The 15,580-nt window shown below is 38.9% G+C and overlaps 1 protein-coding gene across 3 annotated transcripts in view; it reads right to left on the bottom strand.

Annotated features, from left to right (window-relative positions):
* Positions 1 to 15,580, bottom strand: part of rasgrf2b (Ras protein-specific guanine nucleotide-releasing factor 2b) — a 49,733-nt gene that overhangs the window by 13,730 nt on the left and 20,423 nt on the right. For 2 of the 3 annotated variants that reach the window (XM_031305358.2, XM_035991386.1), the window contains 13 exons: positions 11,530 to 11,619; positions 11,237 to 11,373; positions 10,292 to 10,408; positions 10,058 to 10,137; positions 6,895 to 7,088; positions 6,650 to 6,759; positions 6,446 to 6,564; positions 5,219 to 5,379; positions 5,034 to 5,100; positions 4,403 to 4,539; positions 3,807 to 3,889; positions 3,205 to 3,453; positions 1,161 to 1,253 (listed from right to left, as the gene is read on the bottom strand). In XM_031305358.2, coding sequence (XP_031161218.1) covers positions 1,161 to 1,253; positions 3,205 to 3,453; positions 3,807 to 3,889; positions 4,403 to 4,539; positions 5,034 to 5,100; positions 5,219 to 5,379; positions 6,446 to 6,564; positions 6,650 to 6,759; positions 6,895 to 7,088; positions 10,058 to 10,137; positions 10,292 to 10,408; positions 11,237 to 11,373; positions 11,530 to 11,619 — 1,637 coding nt within the window. The remainder of the gene's footprint in view (positions 1 to 1,160; positions 1,254 to 3,204; positions 3,454 to 3,806; positions 3,890 to 4,402; positions 4,540 to 5,033; positions 5,101 to 5,218; positions 5,380 to 6,445; positions 6,565 to 6,649; positions 6,760 to 6,894; positions 7,089 to 10,057; positions 10,138 to 10,291; positions 10,409 to 11,236; positions 11,374 to 11,529; positions 11,620 to 15,580) is intronic. The other variant, XM_031305361.2, reaches the window with a different exon arrangement.

The following is a 15,580-nucleotide window of genomic DNA, read 5'->3' as shown; positions in this document are numbered from 1 at the left end:
ATGAGTGTGTGGGCACATACAGTGCAATCAGAAAATATATGAACAGTGACACAATTAAAATGTTGTTGTGTCTGTACTCCAACAGACTGGGTTGGAAATAAAACAATGTCTTTGAGGTTACCGTGCTGACTTTAAGTTTTAATTTTAGGGTGTTTACATCCACATCAGATGAACAGTGTAGGAATTTTAGAACTTTGTATACATGGTTCCTCAGATTTTATGAACAGGAGGTAGTTGGACAAGTTAACATAAAACTTAAATCTGCTCTAACCGTTATCTTAATCTATTCAAAGGATGAAATGACTACATGAAATGTGAAAGGGGTCACTCATAGTGCCAAACTCAAAGAGAATAATCACAAGACTATGCAATTCCCCTCAGCTGACTATGATTTTGGTACCTGATTTGCCTAAAACAGGAACATCATAGTCAACAAACAAGTATGTAAGTAGGGGAAAAATCATAAATCTTTTATTGCAACAATTAAACGCCTTATTTGCCAGGCAATGAAAGTTCAAAAGCTTTAATCAACAAGCATTTTGTAATGCCATTAACATTGCTCAGAAAGTTGTGCGTTCAGAGCTACATTAAGAGAGGAGTAATTATGCATAGATAAACACATCCATCATTTATTCACACAAGCCAGTTATTCAGCAGGAAATAGAGGAACAAATTGCATCCCCAATTGAAATAAGAGAAAGGAAAGGCAGACAGAGGAAGGAAAGATACATGAATAGCAGAGAGGAGGAATGCTGAAGAACTTTGAAGCAGCAGTAGATGCTTAAGAGAAAGATATATAAAGCAGACTGAAAGGAATGATGAAAAGGGGTCAATATGAAGAGAGAGAAAAAAAACAGCCTTGAGGAAGTGATGCTACAGTGAGAGAACATGCTACAGACCGCCTGCAGATTGAAGAAAACATTCCACTTCTCCCATTCCTGTCTATGTATCATCAACCTAAAATGTTTCAAACTGGTGAAATTACATCCCCTGTGAGTTGCTCCATTCATTTAAAGAGATCAATAGCGGGTATATTCAAAAGTAAGGGAGAAAGTCATGCATCGGTGAAGTGTCAGACCATAACCAGAGGAGAGGAAGAACAGGCAGGAAAAGTTGAAAAAGGGACAGCAAGAAGAAGGACAGAGAGAAGAGTCAGTTACTTGGACTGATCCATGGCTATCTTCTTGATCTTCAGACTGTAGTCGGGAGAGATGGATAAGATTGACAGACGGTCAAATGAGTGGTACTGCGCCCTGTAGTTAGAGGGGACATGAAGAGACAGGGGGATGGATGACACAGAAAAATGATTAAATGGATGGGGTGATGCTTGGACTGAGACATGAAAATGCAAAACCAGGAGATGTGATGAAGATAGAAGATGGTTTGAGGGAAGATGATGGAAGGATTATGGATGGATCTCTTGGAAGATGAAAGGTGTGTTTGAGGAGGAGGGGAGCCAGCATGTGAGTGAGAGAATAGCAGCATATGTTTAATCCCCCAGGTAATCACATGACCACATGGGAGAAAAGAGAGATAAGAGAAAAGAGAGCTGTGTTAAAGACTGTGTACCTCTGTGTTTATGTGTGTGTCCATAGCAGTGCCATGCAGAGAGTCTCTAACAGGCAGATGGCCGCCCACCACGAGCCAGGGTCTGCCTGAGGTTTCTGCCTGTTAAAAGGAAGTTTTTCCTCACCACTGTCGCACCAAATGCTTGCTCTTGTGGGGAATTGTTGGGTCTCTGTAAACTATAGAGAGTGGTCTAGACCTACTCTATCTGTAAAGTGTCCTGAGATAACTTCTGATATGATGTTACTCTATAAATAAAATTGAATTGAAATTGAAGAGACAAAAATGAAATGAGGGCACCTCTTTGATAAAAAAAAAAAACCAAAGGGGGACTTTGACTTCCATCCCACAAAATGTAATTCTAATCGTTGTAGTGCTCCAAATGTCTTTTATTGAGCATTTGTTGACGAAACAAATGCTCAAAACTAATAACTGCAAGACAAAATGTGAAGGATATAGTACACAAAATTGTAAAAGAGCAATGAAATATCAATACACAAGGTTAAAACAAGACTTAGAGTCTACAGCCATGCTAGCAGCTCTGTGATGCTACGCTTAGGCACAACAGTGTTTTAAGCTACATGCTCATGTCAATATGCTAACACATTGATGTTTAACAGGTATAATGTATGCTAGAATTCGCTAATTAGCACTGAACACGAAGTACAGTTGAGGCTGTGAGGATCACCAAAGTCATGAGAATTCGTCCTCTTGGGACCATGAATATCTGTATATACTTTCATGGCAATCCATCCAATAGTTTTTTAAACATTTCAATCTGGACTAATGGCCAATGTAGAGCCAGCATGGCTAAAAATCACCAAAATAAAAACATTAGAATAAAGTAAATTATGTTCTCTTTATAAACCTTTTATTTTAATGGCTCTCTGGTGGATAAGGGAGAGAAAAAAATTAAAGGTTTGACTTAAAGGACACTCGGGCTCCTCATGTGCCCATTTTCAATAACATTAGGGGGAAAATGAAGCATATCCTGTTCAAGTAAAGGTTTAAGAAAGGGGGATTGCCCTACATACGCCCACTACCCTTCCTGCACACCTCTGGTCTCTGGATGAGTCCTCCCTGTTCTCTTCCACTGAAGGCAGCTACAGGCCACGGTGAGTTAGGCTTTACATACAAACCTGCCCTTGGGCAGAGGAAAAGACAGAGGTTTTCCAGTTGAAAAGAATTGTTGAAACAATTCTTATGGAGACAGAGACCTAATAAGAGAGAGAATGAATAAAGTAGAGAGCGAGAGAGAGAGAGAGAGAGAGAGAGAGAAAGAGAGAGAGAGAGAGAGAGAGAAACTCCCCATCTGACACACAGTATATTCCTATGGCTGTGCCAAAACTTTGTTGAAACATCTGTTTTGCTGGCCTCCACACACAGGCAGGTATGTATTTCAGCCAGTATGTATTCAACCTTGTGGACAGAGTCCAAAACACTGACCCACATCTGACTACATCATTCACAGAATTTAAAAAAGAGGGAGAAGCTAATAAAACACTCTCAGAACACTCAGAACACGCAAATACACATCCTTGCATATTTTACACACTCATACAAACACAAATATAGACAGATACACAAAAACGACAAGTTTGTGTTTGTGAAAGCAAATTTGTGTTTGCATTGTATGACCTGATAGGTATGGAGGAGAAGGGCTTCTTGTAGATGTCGGCCAGTTTGTCCATGACCACTGTTGCCGTGGTGAAAATCCTGTATGTGTGCAGGAAGGTGTTGAGAAAGTCTATGGAGAGGAAGCGCAGGTCGGTCAGCCTCTCCAGCAGCCGCTCCACACTGGCATAGCGGATCTGGGGGACCTTGCAGGAGTTGAGCGTTTTGCTGAAGCAAATGTCAACATCATCTTTATGGAGACGCACATCGGATCTGATGGATACACACATACACACACAAACACACACACACAACCGAGCATGGGTGACTGCTGGGCTGATAAGCAAGGAAAAGGTTATGAAAGTAGCTGAGCAAAAACAGCCAAGTAAAAAAAGATATAAATGAATAAAGAAAATCCATGTATTCCAAAAAAAGGAGGATACCAAAGAATACTTTTGAGGAGAAATAAATATAAAAAGCATAATACATAACATACAGCCTAACAATTTACAGTACTGTACATCAACATGACTAACATTTTCACCCAGGTATGCTACATCATATGTTTTGCAACACTGGCATGAAGAGATGGGTGTTCCTCTTCACACACACACAAACATACTTACTTGATCATATGAGGCACAGTGACTTTAGAGTTCTCCTCAAATACACTTGTCATCAAGCCATTACAGCGGATATTATCTATACACTGCAGAGGCAGAGAGAAAAAGAAGATAAGGAATGAGAGAATGAAGTGAGTGGGTTTGTTTCGACCTATAGAATTTAAAAAAAATGGGCGGTGGAGTCTGTAACACCATACAACAGAAATACTCTGGATTTACTTAGAAATAATCTTTCTAGTACTCGTTTCTTTATCTGTGCCCTCCCATTAAATTAAAACAAATGCTGAGAATTGTTGTAAAAATATTTCAAAAGTCTGATTAAAGGAATTGAAGGGGAAAAAGTAGCCATTTGAAACTGTCAATGTTTTTATTTTTATTTTATAAGAATTAATTCAGTCTGACATGCTTTTATGGTGCTACTCTGTTTGTGAAGTACTGAGGCAGTTAGCTGAACTCTCCCCTGGGGAACTGCACCCGTGTTTGTGTTTACTTATCACCAAGACTTCTCAATGCCCAGCGGAGACATGCTCTTGCTATTTGGAGGTTCTTGTTATTCTGTGTTTGTCTGGCTAGTGTGTTTGTGTGACTTTGTGTATTACCTGGCTAATATCACTGGTCCATGCCGCCTTCTCCTGCCGCGATGGTGCCAGTAACACCACAGTGAATGAAGGTGTGTCTGAAGGCTCTACTACGAGCTTAAAGTCCAGCTGACCAAATACCTGACCGCTAGCTTTAGCTGTGTGATAGAGGAAAAAGAAAGAAAGAGCTTTTTACAGTACAGCAATTCTCTTAACAATAATGATAGTAAAAAATAAATGCTTGTGCTTGTACCTACACACACACACACACAGAGGGTTAATTAAGTGGACCTGCTATCTCCATTCTGCGCACCACTGAGGCTTAAGTGTAAAGGTGTGTGTTGAAGCACATGCATGCGATTGTCTCAGCACTTGTGTGTATGTGTGTAGGTGTTTCATCAATCTCCCTATTTGCAAAATGAATCCTTAGAAGAAGAAGAAAATAATGGACAATGATCATCAATGTCAAACGATTAAAACCTGACATTTAAAGGGGTGAGCATCTGATATTTAAAGGGAAGTAATTTCTGGACACTTATCATTTGACACCTAATTAACCTCCATGAGTGGTGAAGGGCCTAAACGAGCCAATAAAAGCTGACAGTGTGTTGACAAGCGTAGATACAGTGCTTCATAGATGTGGTTAACTTACACTCCTCGTCGCTGGCATCTGGTTCCTCTATGAGTGTGCAGTCAATCAGGGACAAAACTCCACCTTGCTGCAAGATTTTATTAGCAAATTTTAACAACAGTTTATTTTGGTTAAAGTTTGATCAATTAAAATGTTAATTCCCACTCTGACATCTACCTAAATTACTGAGGTTAAGGTGTTCTCACCTTGAGAAGGTGCAATTTTCCTCCAGAGCTGCGTGTGCAGACGAGGAAGTGTTTGGTGAAGAGGAAGCACTGACGTTCCCCTTCCTTCTTCAGTGAGAGAGAGCCCAGACGGACCTTACTTAGCTTCCCTCGCTCCACTGACGGCAGCTGGATCAGTGAACCTGAGGAGCAGGTCAGGCACAGGATTACATTACATTTCATTAAGCTGACACTAAGCTGTGGGCTGTGTAAAAAGCAAAATTTCTCAACTGAAAATTCAGTGGCATAAACTGTATCTCTGCTTCAACCTGACAGGAACCTTGGATCAAGAGAAGACGTGGACTGTCAAAACTGGTGTGAGCACTTCATGCGAAAGTGACCTTGACAAATCAAGAGATCAGCAGCTCATTAGGGTTTGCACACTGTAGCAATTAGCACACTTCTTAATGAACCCTGGGACAGATATGGGTTCAGTGCCTGTCTCAAGAGCACATCAACACGATTTTGCAGGTCTTGGACCAGTGCCTTTTATTATATCCAATCACTTGATGCATGAAGTAACTGCTGATTAATACAGTACAAATTATGCAGTACATTTGAGATAAAGCTGATCAAGAATGACTTTTTTTTGTTAGACAAGGCAGACTGTTGGATCTGGCACCATGACTCCACGCTAACACTTTAACACACACCAGTGTTCACAGGCAATTCATTTATCTTCACAGTAAGAGAATTGTGGCTTTAAATCTACAATTTTACATTAATTTGACATTCCCTTTTGCCCAAAGTAGTTTACAATAAGTGCATTGAAAGATAAGACATCACAGAGGTTTTCCATTTAGTAAAGAGAAATTGGTTTAATCTGACAGCTTCATAGGAAACTGCAAAAATGTACATTAAATGGAATTAAACAAAATAGGTACTCTATTCTGTTTTGAACTGGTTGGGAATAATTCATCAGGATGGTATTCTTTGAATTATGCTAGTTACTATCCCTCAGAATAATGTATTTGAGAGGTTAACATGGAGAGCTACAACCAATTTTTAGAACCACATTTTATTTTACTGGGCAAGCTAACAAAGAGACAAATCTCCCCCAGTAGAAGGTATTACAGTATCTAATGTCATGACTCAGCGACTGAGCGTCTGTGCTCTCAGATCACAGGTTGACAGCAGGAGGGTCTTGTCAGGAAAACTTTCAGAGCTTTGCTGTATGGTAAGCAGTGCTGTGACCTGACAAAGACTTACCCTGCCTGACAAAGGTCTGGCTGGTGTCCAGCAGGATGTCACAGCCCTCCACTATCATCCTCTCTATAGCCAGGTTCTTCCGGATGTTCTCTGTGTCGCTCACCTCGTCATGCATTACTCTGGCCACACACAAACATGCCAGTTAGTTTAATGTCAAAATGTATCAGGAAAGTTGATAATTCTGGCAACTGTCCAGACACATACCTGGACAGATTCTCTAATTTGGACTTGGCGAATTCAAGACTCTTGCGCTCCACATGTTCATGAGGCGTGTGTGCCAATAACTCATGCAAAGTAATGATGTAGCGAGGAATCTTGTGGGAGAGAACAGCAATATGGAAAATAAAGATTATTAAACATATGAATTAATTGACATCAAAACACAGACATTTGTATTTGTGTTACAATATGTTTGTGAAAACGTGAGTGTGCTGGTGCCCATGATCTACCTGGAACATGGGGTACGTGAGGAAGGTCTCGAGCATCCTTCCTTCACAGGCGGCGTTAGACTCGTACTGTTTCAGCAGCTTGTCAAAGTCTCTGTTCTGCTTACAGTTGGCCAAAACCTGCAGGCTGTACTGATGGTTACGCACAAATTCCTGATAGATGTTCAGCATGGGCAGCAGGATGTCAAATAGGTCAGCTAGAAACAAAAACACACACATATATATACGGTATGTAAGTCGAATAACGGAATGCAGTTCCCAAGTATTTGCCACCAGCAATTGGTTTTAGTTTAACATTCTGTTGCTATAGCAACTGGCACAAAACTGGCATTGACAAGGGTCTTTTAGCTACTCCCCAAATTACCTTGTTGGAGGATTATGTTTATTATTATGAGTTTAACGTGTTGCTAATACAAACTGCTCTTCTTACTTTTACTTGTGTACAGTCGTGGCCAAAAGTTTTGAGAATGACACAAATCTTAGTTTTCACAAAGTTTGCTGCTAAACTACTTTTAGATCTTTTTTTCAGTTGTTTCTGTGATGTACTGAAATATAATTACAAGCACTTTATACGTTTCAAAGGCTTTTATTGACAATTACATGACATTTATGCAAAGAGTCAGTATTTGCAGTGTTGGCCCTTCTTTTTCAGGACCTCTGCAATTCGACTGTGCATGCTCTCAATCAACTTCTGGGCCAAATCCTGACTGATAGCAACCCATTCTTTCATAATCACTTCTTGGAGTTTGTCAGAATTAGTGGGTTTTTGTTTGTCCACCCGCCTCTTGAGGATTGACAACAAGTTCTCAATGGGATTAAGATCTGGGGAGTTTCCAGGCCATGGACCCAAAATTTCAACGTTTTGGTCCTCGAGCCACTTAGTTATCACTTTTGCCTTATGGCACGGTGCTCCATCGTGCTGGAAAATGCATTGTTCTTCACCAAACTGTTGTTGGATTGTTGGAAGAAGTTGCTGTTGGAGGGTGTTTTGGTACCATTCTTTATTCATGGCTGTGTTTTTGGGCAAAATTGTAAGTGAGCCCACTCCCTTGGATGAGAAGCAACCCCACACATGAATGGTCTCAGGATGCTTTACTGTTGGCATGACACAGGACTGATGGTAGCGCTCACCTTTTCTTCTCCGGACAAGCCTTTTTCCAGATGCCCCAAACAATCGGAAACAGGCTTCATCGGAGAATATGACTTTGCCCCAGTCCTCACCAGTCCATTCACCATACTTTCTGCAGAAGATCAATCTGTCCCTGATGTTTTTTTTGGAGAGAAGTGGCTTCTTTGCTGCCCTTCTTGACACCAGGCCATCTTCCAAAAGTCTTCGCCTCACTGTGCGTGCAGATGCGCTCACACCTGCCTGCTGCCATTCCTGAGCAAGCTCTGCACTCGTGGCACTCTGATCCCGCAGCTGAATCCTCTTTAGGAGACGATCCTGGCGCTTGCTGGACTTTCTTGGATGCCCTGAAGCCTTCTTAACAAGAATTGAACCTCTTTCCTTGAAGTTCTTGATAATCCTATAAATTGTTGATTTAGGTGCAATCTTAGTAGCCACAATATCCTTGCCTGTGAAGCCATTTTTATGCAACGCAATGATGGCTGCACGCGTTTCTTTGCAGGTCACCATGGTTAACAATGGAAGAACAATGATTTCAAGCATCACCCTCCTTTTAACATGTCAAGTCTGCCATTCTAACCCAATCAGCCTGACATAATGATCTCCAGCCTTGTGCTCGTCAACATTCTCACCTGAGTTAACAAGACGATTACTGAAATGATCTCAGCAGGTCCTTTAATGACAGCAATGAAATGCAGTGGAATTTTCATGGCAAAGAAGGACTATGCAATTCATCTGATCACTGTTCATAACATTCTGGAGTATATGCAAGATATTATTAAGTATATTATAAAAACTTAAGCAGCAACTTTTCCAATTTCCAATATTTATGTAATTCTCAAAACTTTTGGCCACGACTGTATGTTTACTAGATTAATTACTGTCTTGTACTTTCTATGCAGTGACCTAATGATAATATTTCACTGGTGATACTAGCATGAGGGACAGCATAACAATTTGACAGCTAGCTTTTATCGTAGTCTTCACTTTTATAGTAACTTTGATTACAGTATCTCCTTGTTTCTCATTGTCCGATACTATTTTCATAGTTTTTACTTCCATCCAATAACAACTTCAAAGGCCAACTGTTTTCAACTTTTATAGGGCGCACTTACAGTGAGGGCAGAAGGCTAATACAATTTCATTTGCTAGTATGAAATTTAAGTCAACCCCAAAATGGTGAGGGCAAACTACAAGACAGAAGGTGGTGGAGGAGATTTGGCCAAGGTAAGTTTAAAGGGAAATGGGAAAAGATATTTCAAATGTGTAGCTGTGAAACTGACTCGTTAAAACCAAATTCAGTAAACACTGATTGGTGATGTTATGAGTTTCTTTATTGATCCTTGTTTCCACTTTCTTGGACAATAAGCAGTTGTTTTAAAAAGCATCATCACTGTGTTAGATGCATGACAAAGTATATTCAAAGAATGAATATAACCCCATTTATGGGCTATTCTATAACAGCACTGGATGAAGTAGAGGTTATTTCCTGATTAACTGCATATATACAAATGACTGGATCATCAGGCCTTTCAATGGCCATGCCCTGACAAGGATAAAGTAATCAAAACTGTGCAAGAAAACAAAGAAAAACACTACATAAATGGATTTGATGTAATACACATTGTTGATCAAATATCTAAATTCAGTGTGAGCCTGAAGCAGAGCGTCAGATAAGGGTGTTTAGTCAGTCGACCCTTTTCTTTTTGAATGTGTCACAAGTAATTTGCTGTCATGTCTTTCAGCAGTCTGTCTCCTAGGTGATGCTTATCTGTCGAAGCGCTTCTGTTTTAGGTGGTGAATTTGTGGTATGCCTTCTGGTCCGTGTGGTCATTGTCTGTCAAGACAATGAGTGTGCTTGTTGCAGACTAAGATAGGGAAATTAATGTGTGTGTGAATGGGGCAGTAAGACGTCAGGACTGACGTTTGAATCAGACAAACTGGACCACTGAAAACCTGACCTTGATGTCACTGAGTGGCTGCAGAGTGTATGCATACAGCGTGTATTTGTGTGTTGTGTGAGGCAAAGTAACAGCTTACCCAGCACCAGAGTTGGCCAGTTGGCTATTCTTGCCTTCAAGCCTTGATGGAAAATCTCATGAAGGAACATGATGGTCTCACTGAAGACACAGTGTAAACGCAGTGTCAAAACAAAATGACAAAAGAGGATTTGTTGTTTTTTAATCCTCAGAATCTGTCTCTGCTTGTGCCCCCAGCGTAGTTAACATGTCAGTGAGTCAGTTAAAAGCAAAGATGGACAGAATATCTACACACCTGTTGAGGAAGATGCTGCTGACATCGTCGTGGCTGATGGGGGGTTTCTTAGAGCTGGCAGCCATCCTCAGAGGTCTGAGGAAAAAGTTGACCAGGATGTACAGCTGGTGGACGTACCTGTCATCACACGCACACGCACACACACACACACACACACACACACACACACGCACACACACACACTCACGCACACACCCACACACACACACACACACACACACACACACACACACACACACACACACAGTCAAAATACTTATATGTATTACCTAATACCGTCTTAAACAGTGAGATATAGCAGAATCCCCGGCAATGTTATAGCAATTCAGATTCATCTTCAAAAAACATACAGTATAGGAGCAAATATGTTCAATGAAGACATTGTTCATATTAAATAGTTGGATTTTGTAATATTGTACTATACCTTAAATGTTGACTACCAGTTAGATGATAACATTTCCTGAATGTTTTTATTTGTTCTAGCTGAAGCTATAATGAATAATGAATGCCTCTCCCTGTTTGCTCATAACTGTACAAACACATTTCTAATCTTTTCTCAACATTTTCTTGAAAATATCTTATGAACTTATCAAGTTACGATTTGCAACATGAGATCGTTTTGATATACTTGTAACCCATGTTTTATCAGGTTCTGATAATCTGACTGTGATTTAGTTTGTTTTAATTAATCCAATACGTACATTAGTACATTATGGATGGCAGTTATGTACAAAATCTTCTATTTCAGTGTATGTAGTAATTTTACATTAACTTTCAATATATATATATATATATATATATTGTGATGTAGTACATTTTCTGAAAATTCTATTGAGAAACTATTTCAAAGTGATATACGGGAATGTCTGTTATGGCATGTACTGCAAAGCTTGACTACAGTGACAACATTTCTACAGCGTGTGCCGCTATAAAGTATTTACATACTCTGTCTCTGCCTCCACCATGTTAAAGACGATCTGGTTCCTCTTCCTCATGCTCTCAGCATGAGGAGAGCAGATGTAGTCTTGAACAATAATCTTCCACTTCCTCCGACAGAGCCAGCCCCGCATGAAACTCTGCACCTGAGGAAATACAAACAAGGTAGCTTAGATGCAGTCATACACATGGAGCGTGCATACTGTGCATGCAACACTTGCAAGAAATCCCAGGTAAGACACAAAAGACGAGTTACAGAAGAGAAAAACACATGAAATCTAGGCAGTAAAATATTTATTTACCTTTTTGATCTTTTTGATATCCGGGTCTTCATTTTCATGGTTGACATGGTAAGGCCGCATTCGCTCCTTAGTTTTGTTCAGAGCTATAATCTTTTAAGAGAAATTCAGTCACAAACAATTTGAGCATAATGTGGGTGACTAAATGTCTGAACAAAAGACACATTAAATTACAGTAAAATCACTTTAAATAGAAACAATGGTCTTCTGAGGTATAGTAGGAAGTGATACGATTTAATTCATGAGGATATTTTATTCCTAAACTAACTAGTAATTTGGTTGAATATTGTATATGTGATGGTTATGCAGTGTATGCTTAGTGAACTGTTGGTACACCAGATATACATCAGACTTCCTCATCTTTGACAATCTGGTGCCTTCATTCAGAAAGAGAGAATGACAGAGAAGGTGAGGGCTGCTATCAGCTGGTGACAGTAAGCAAATTAAGGCTTTGATGTGCTTGATTACCTGTAGTGCATTGTCAGGCATAGCAGGGACTGATGACAATGTATCATCTTCTGCAGATATATATATATATATACATAAATATATTTCTAGCACAAACCAATATATGGAAACCATAATATCAAGGCCTTTTAAAGACCTAATCTCATTTTACATAGTAAACCTAATATTAAATGTCTCTACTTCTCTTTAAATAACAGTGATGACTAACTTTAAACATAGATGGTAAAAAGTTTTCTGTGAAGAAGAAATGAACCCAGCAGAGGTTGAGACTGGCTCTAAGCAGTACCATTGGCAATTTTAGACCATTTATATATATATATATATATATATATATATATATATATATATATATAAAAAATCATCTTTTGGAAATTGATCTTAACGCCTTAATTAAAAAAATTAGGAAAAATCCGACCTTTTAAAGGCACCAACTTTTTTTGTGAATGAATAATGTATTGTAAATAAATAAATGTTCTTCCTTCAAATACAGGGGCCATAATTATATATACCCCTATGTTAAATTCCCATAGAGGAAAAGTAGTTGGTTTGATTTGCGTTGATATGGATCTTAGCTCAGTTAGCTATTAGACTAACTGAAATAAAACCATGCCAATCTGTAAGTATGGTGAAGGGTACTGTATGTGATGATGTAGGGCTACTTTAATTCCAAAGGCCAAGGGAACTTTATCAGGATGCATAGTATCCTGGATCCATGAAATAACTGGCCTTTAAAAATAAAAATCTGCCTTCCTCTATGGGAATTTAACATAGGGGTGTGTATAATTATGGCCCCCGTATTTTAAGGAAGAACATTTATTTATTTACAATACATTATTCATTCACAAAAAAAATTGGTGTCCTTAAAAGGTCAGATTTTTCCTCATTTCTTTAATTAAGGCATTAAGATCAATTTCCAAAAGATGATTTTTTTGTTCCTCTTTTTAGTCAACTTTAGCATGGGTATGAATACGTATGAGCTTGCACTGTATATATATATATATATATATATATATATATATATATATATATTTTTTTTTTTATTTTTTTTTTTAATTATTATTATTATTTTTTTTTTAATTCTGAAATCAATTTTAGTGCTTCAACCTCAGAGTTTGCGAACTTGTCTGTTAGTGACAGAGGACAAACAATTACAGGTTCAAAGGGCTTGAAACTGTTTTAAAATCCTGTGTCGCTGTCGCCAATGCAAACCCAGTCAAGGAAAGGGTTAACAGAAACGTAGTTTTGGCCAATTATGTTCATTGTTATCCAGTGAAAATACTGATTTAGCAGGGGGGGGTTAACACTTTTGCAAGACACTGTATCCGTGTCACATTCTCATTAGGGTCTGAATGCCCCTAAAGGTCTGATCCTAGAATTGCCCCTGAGCAGTACTATAATAATTTCACCTATTTGTTTTTTACCGTCAGGCCTCTTGACAACATCAGTTTATCACAGATGGAGAAAAGCATGAAAGATGAAACCAAAGCCATTTCTAGCCACACACTTTCATCTTCATTTTCTTATTCACTAGAGCTATCATGCCAATGGCAGTAGAGAGGAGCCAGTCTGCCAACTGTTGACAGTTACAGTGGCTAGTTGGTTTAATTATTCATAAACACTGAGCAACACACACATAAACAAACAAACAAGAGTATGTTTTAATGAGCTGGATCGCCAACTGCACACTGGCTCTCAAAGTCTAATCCTTTTATCATGAGCAGTCCAATTACACAGGCAGATGTTTATAAAATGTCTTTCGTTAGCATTTTCATTATCAATGGGGCTCACTGTATCCCTGCCAATGACATATAATCACAGTGTGTATGAGCTGAATCTGCCACACTTGTTGCTCTAAAAGGGGGATTAAAGCTAAAATCAGCATAACAGGTTAATCCATTAAACATAGTGTTATTTCTTCCTGAAGACAGAAATAGCCAAAACAAACAAAATATTTATACAACAATTATTGACACAGATGAGCTGAGACAGAATTGGAAATTACAGTGGAGCTGTGATTTATGGTGATGTTAGCAGCTGGCCAAATGAGCAAATAGCTTCCCTTGGGGCCGACCAGACCAGAATTCAATTTCAATCAAGCACCTGTACATTGAGATTAACTCTGCAGTGCCTTCTGGCCATCTATGTGGCACATAAGAGAACATCTAACATGTAGAATCACTTCTCATCTGATCCAGCAAAGACTAACACTAAATGAGCTGGTAAATCTGGTAAAGCAATGGTATAGCTTTACTTTATTTAAAATCCATTTCTGAATAATTTCCCAATAACCTCTTAGTTTTCTGTTTTCCTATAAAGAACTATGTCATTTGGTTCAGTTGATACACTTCCAACTAATTAGCTCGAATTAATTGGTAGAGTAACTTAAACAGTCTTTTTGTCAGTGAATAAATGAATGAGTTTAAAGCTAGAGCTACTTTCACATTCCACTTTCACAAAAATACTAAAAATGTTGGCAGATCCATAAATCAATGCTACCAATGACTTCTTCTGGAGTCAGGTTTATGCCCACATTCCCTGTATATACATACATGCAATTTTTCTCCTTCTCCTCCTACGCTCAGAGGTGAATGAGTACTGTTCACACCCACTCCTCTGCTGCCATAAGCACAACTGTGAAAAGACACACACACTGCTGCATACCCATTACATAGGGATATGGGTATCCATTTCCTTGGATCACCGAGTGAGTGAGTGATGTCAACTTTATGTATGCATACCCTAGTTCAATGCCTTAAAAAATGAGGAAGAAACATGTTTACTGAAAACGACCATCCATAGTGCTAGAGCAATGTTTTTATTAATGGGTTCCAGTTTTCCATTGTTCACGCGCAGAAGGACACACATGCAAACGCAATACATTCCTGCCACCGGTTTCATTCAGCGGTAATGCCCAAAGTAATTCGCCAAAAAAGGCAGGGAAGAAGAAGACTGCAAGCAAGTAAATATGGATTTAAGCAATGTACGATTTGTTCACTCAAGAAAACTCAACCTGGCACCTTTAACTTTGAATTGAATATGGGTTAATAACCCAACAGAAATACAAAATAACACTAAACCTGGGTCAAAACTTTTTTGGTTTAATTGATGACCAGATATAAAGATTAAAAATAACATTACACTGGGTAAAAGTAACCAGTAAACCACCTTTTTGGTTTAATTTATTACCCAAGAGGTAAAAAAAATTGGGTGTGATTGGTGACCCAGTGGTTTTTATGCTCATGGGTACTGGATAGACCCAGTACTGGGTACCACGATTGACCCAAATTGGGTTAAAATTGACGCAGTAAGTGTGAACCTTTGGATTGAAGGGGCATTGAATGAAGACCCTAATCCTTGTTATGGTAGTTATAACCAAGATCATTACATATTTCACTGTTTAAAAAGGATACACATGGCCTCTAAAGTCGCTGGTTAGGATTTCAGTCCAGAGTTCCATAAAAAAAAAAAATACTTGTTTCAGAACAAAACAGAGGATGATGTATCAACAGTACAGCCAAACAAACTGTGGCATGAGAGGATTGTATAAATAAAAAACACTAAAAATACAGTCATCAAGAACTACACT

Source organism: Sander lucioperca, chromosome 2, assembly GCF_008315115.2.
Source record: "Sander lucioperca isolate FBNREF2018 chromosome 2, SLUC_FBN_1.2, whole genome shotgun sequence".
NCBI classification, from domain to species: Eukaryota; Metazoa; Chordata; class Actinopteri; order Perciformes; family Percidae; genus Sander; species Sander lucioperca.
Note: the sequence above shows the minus strand (reverse complement) of the source record. Positions and strands in the feature narration are given on the sequence as shown.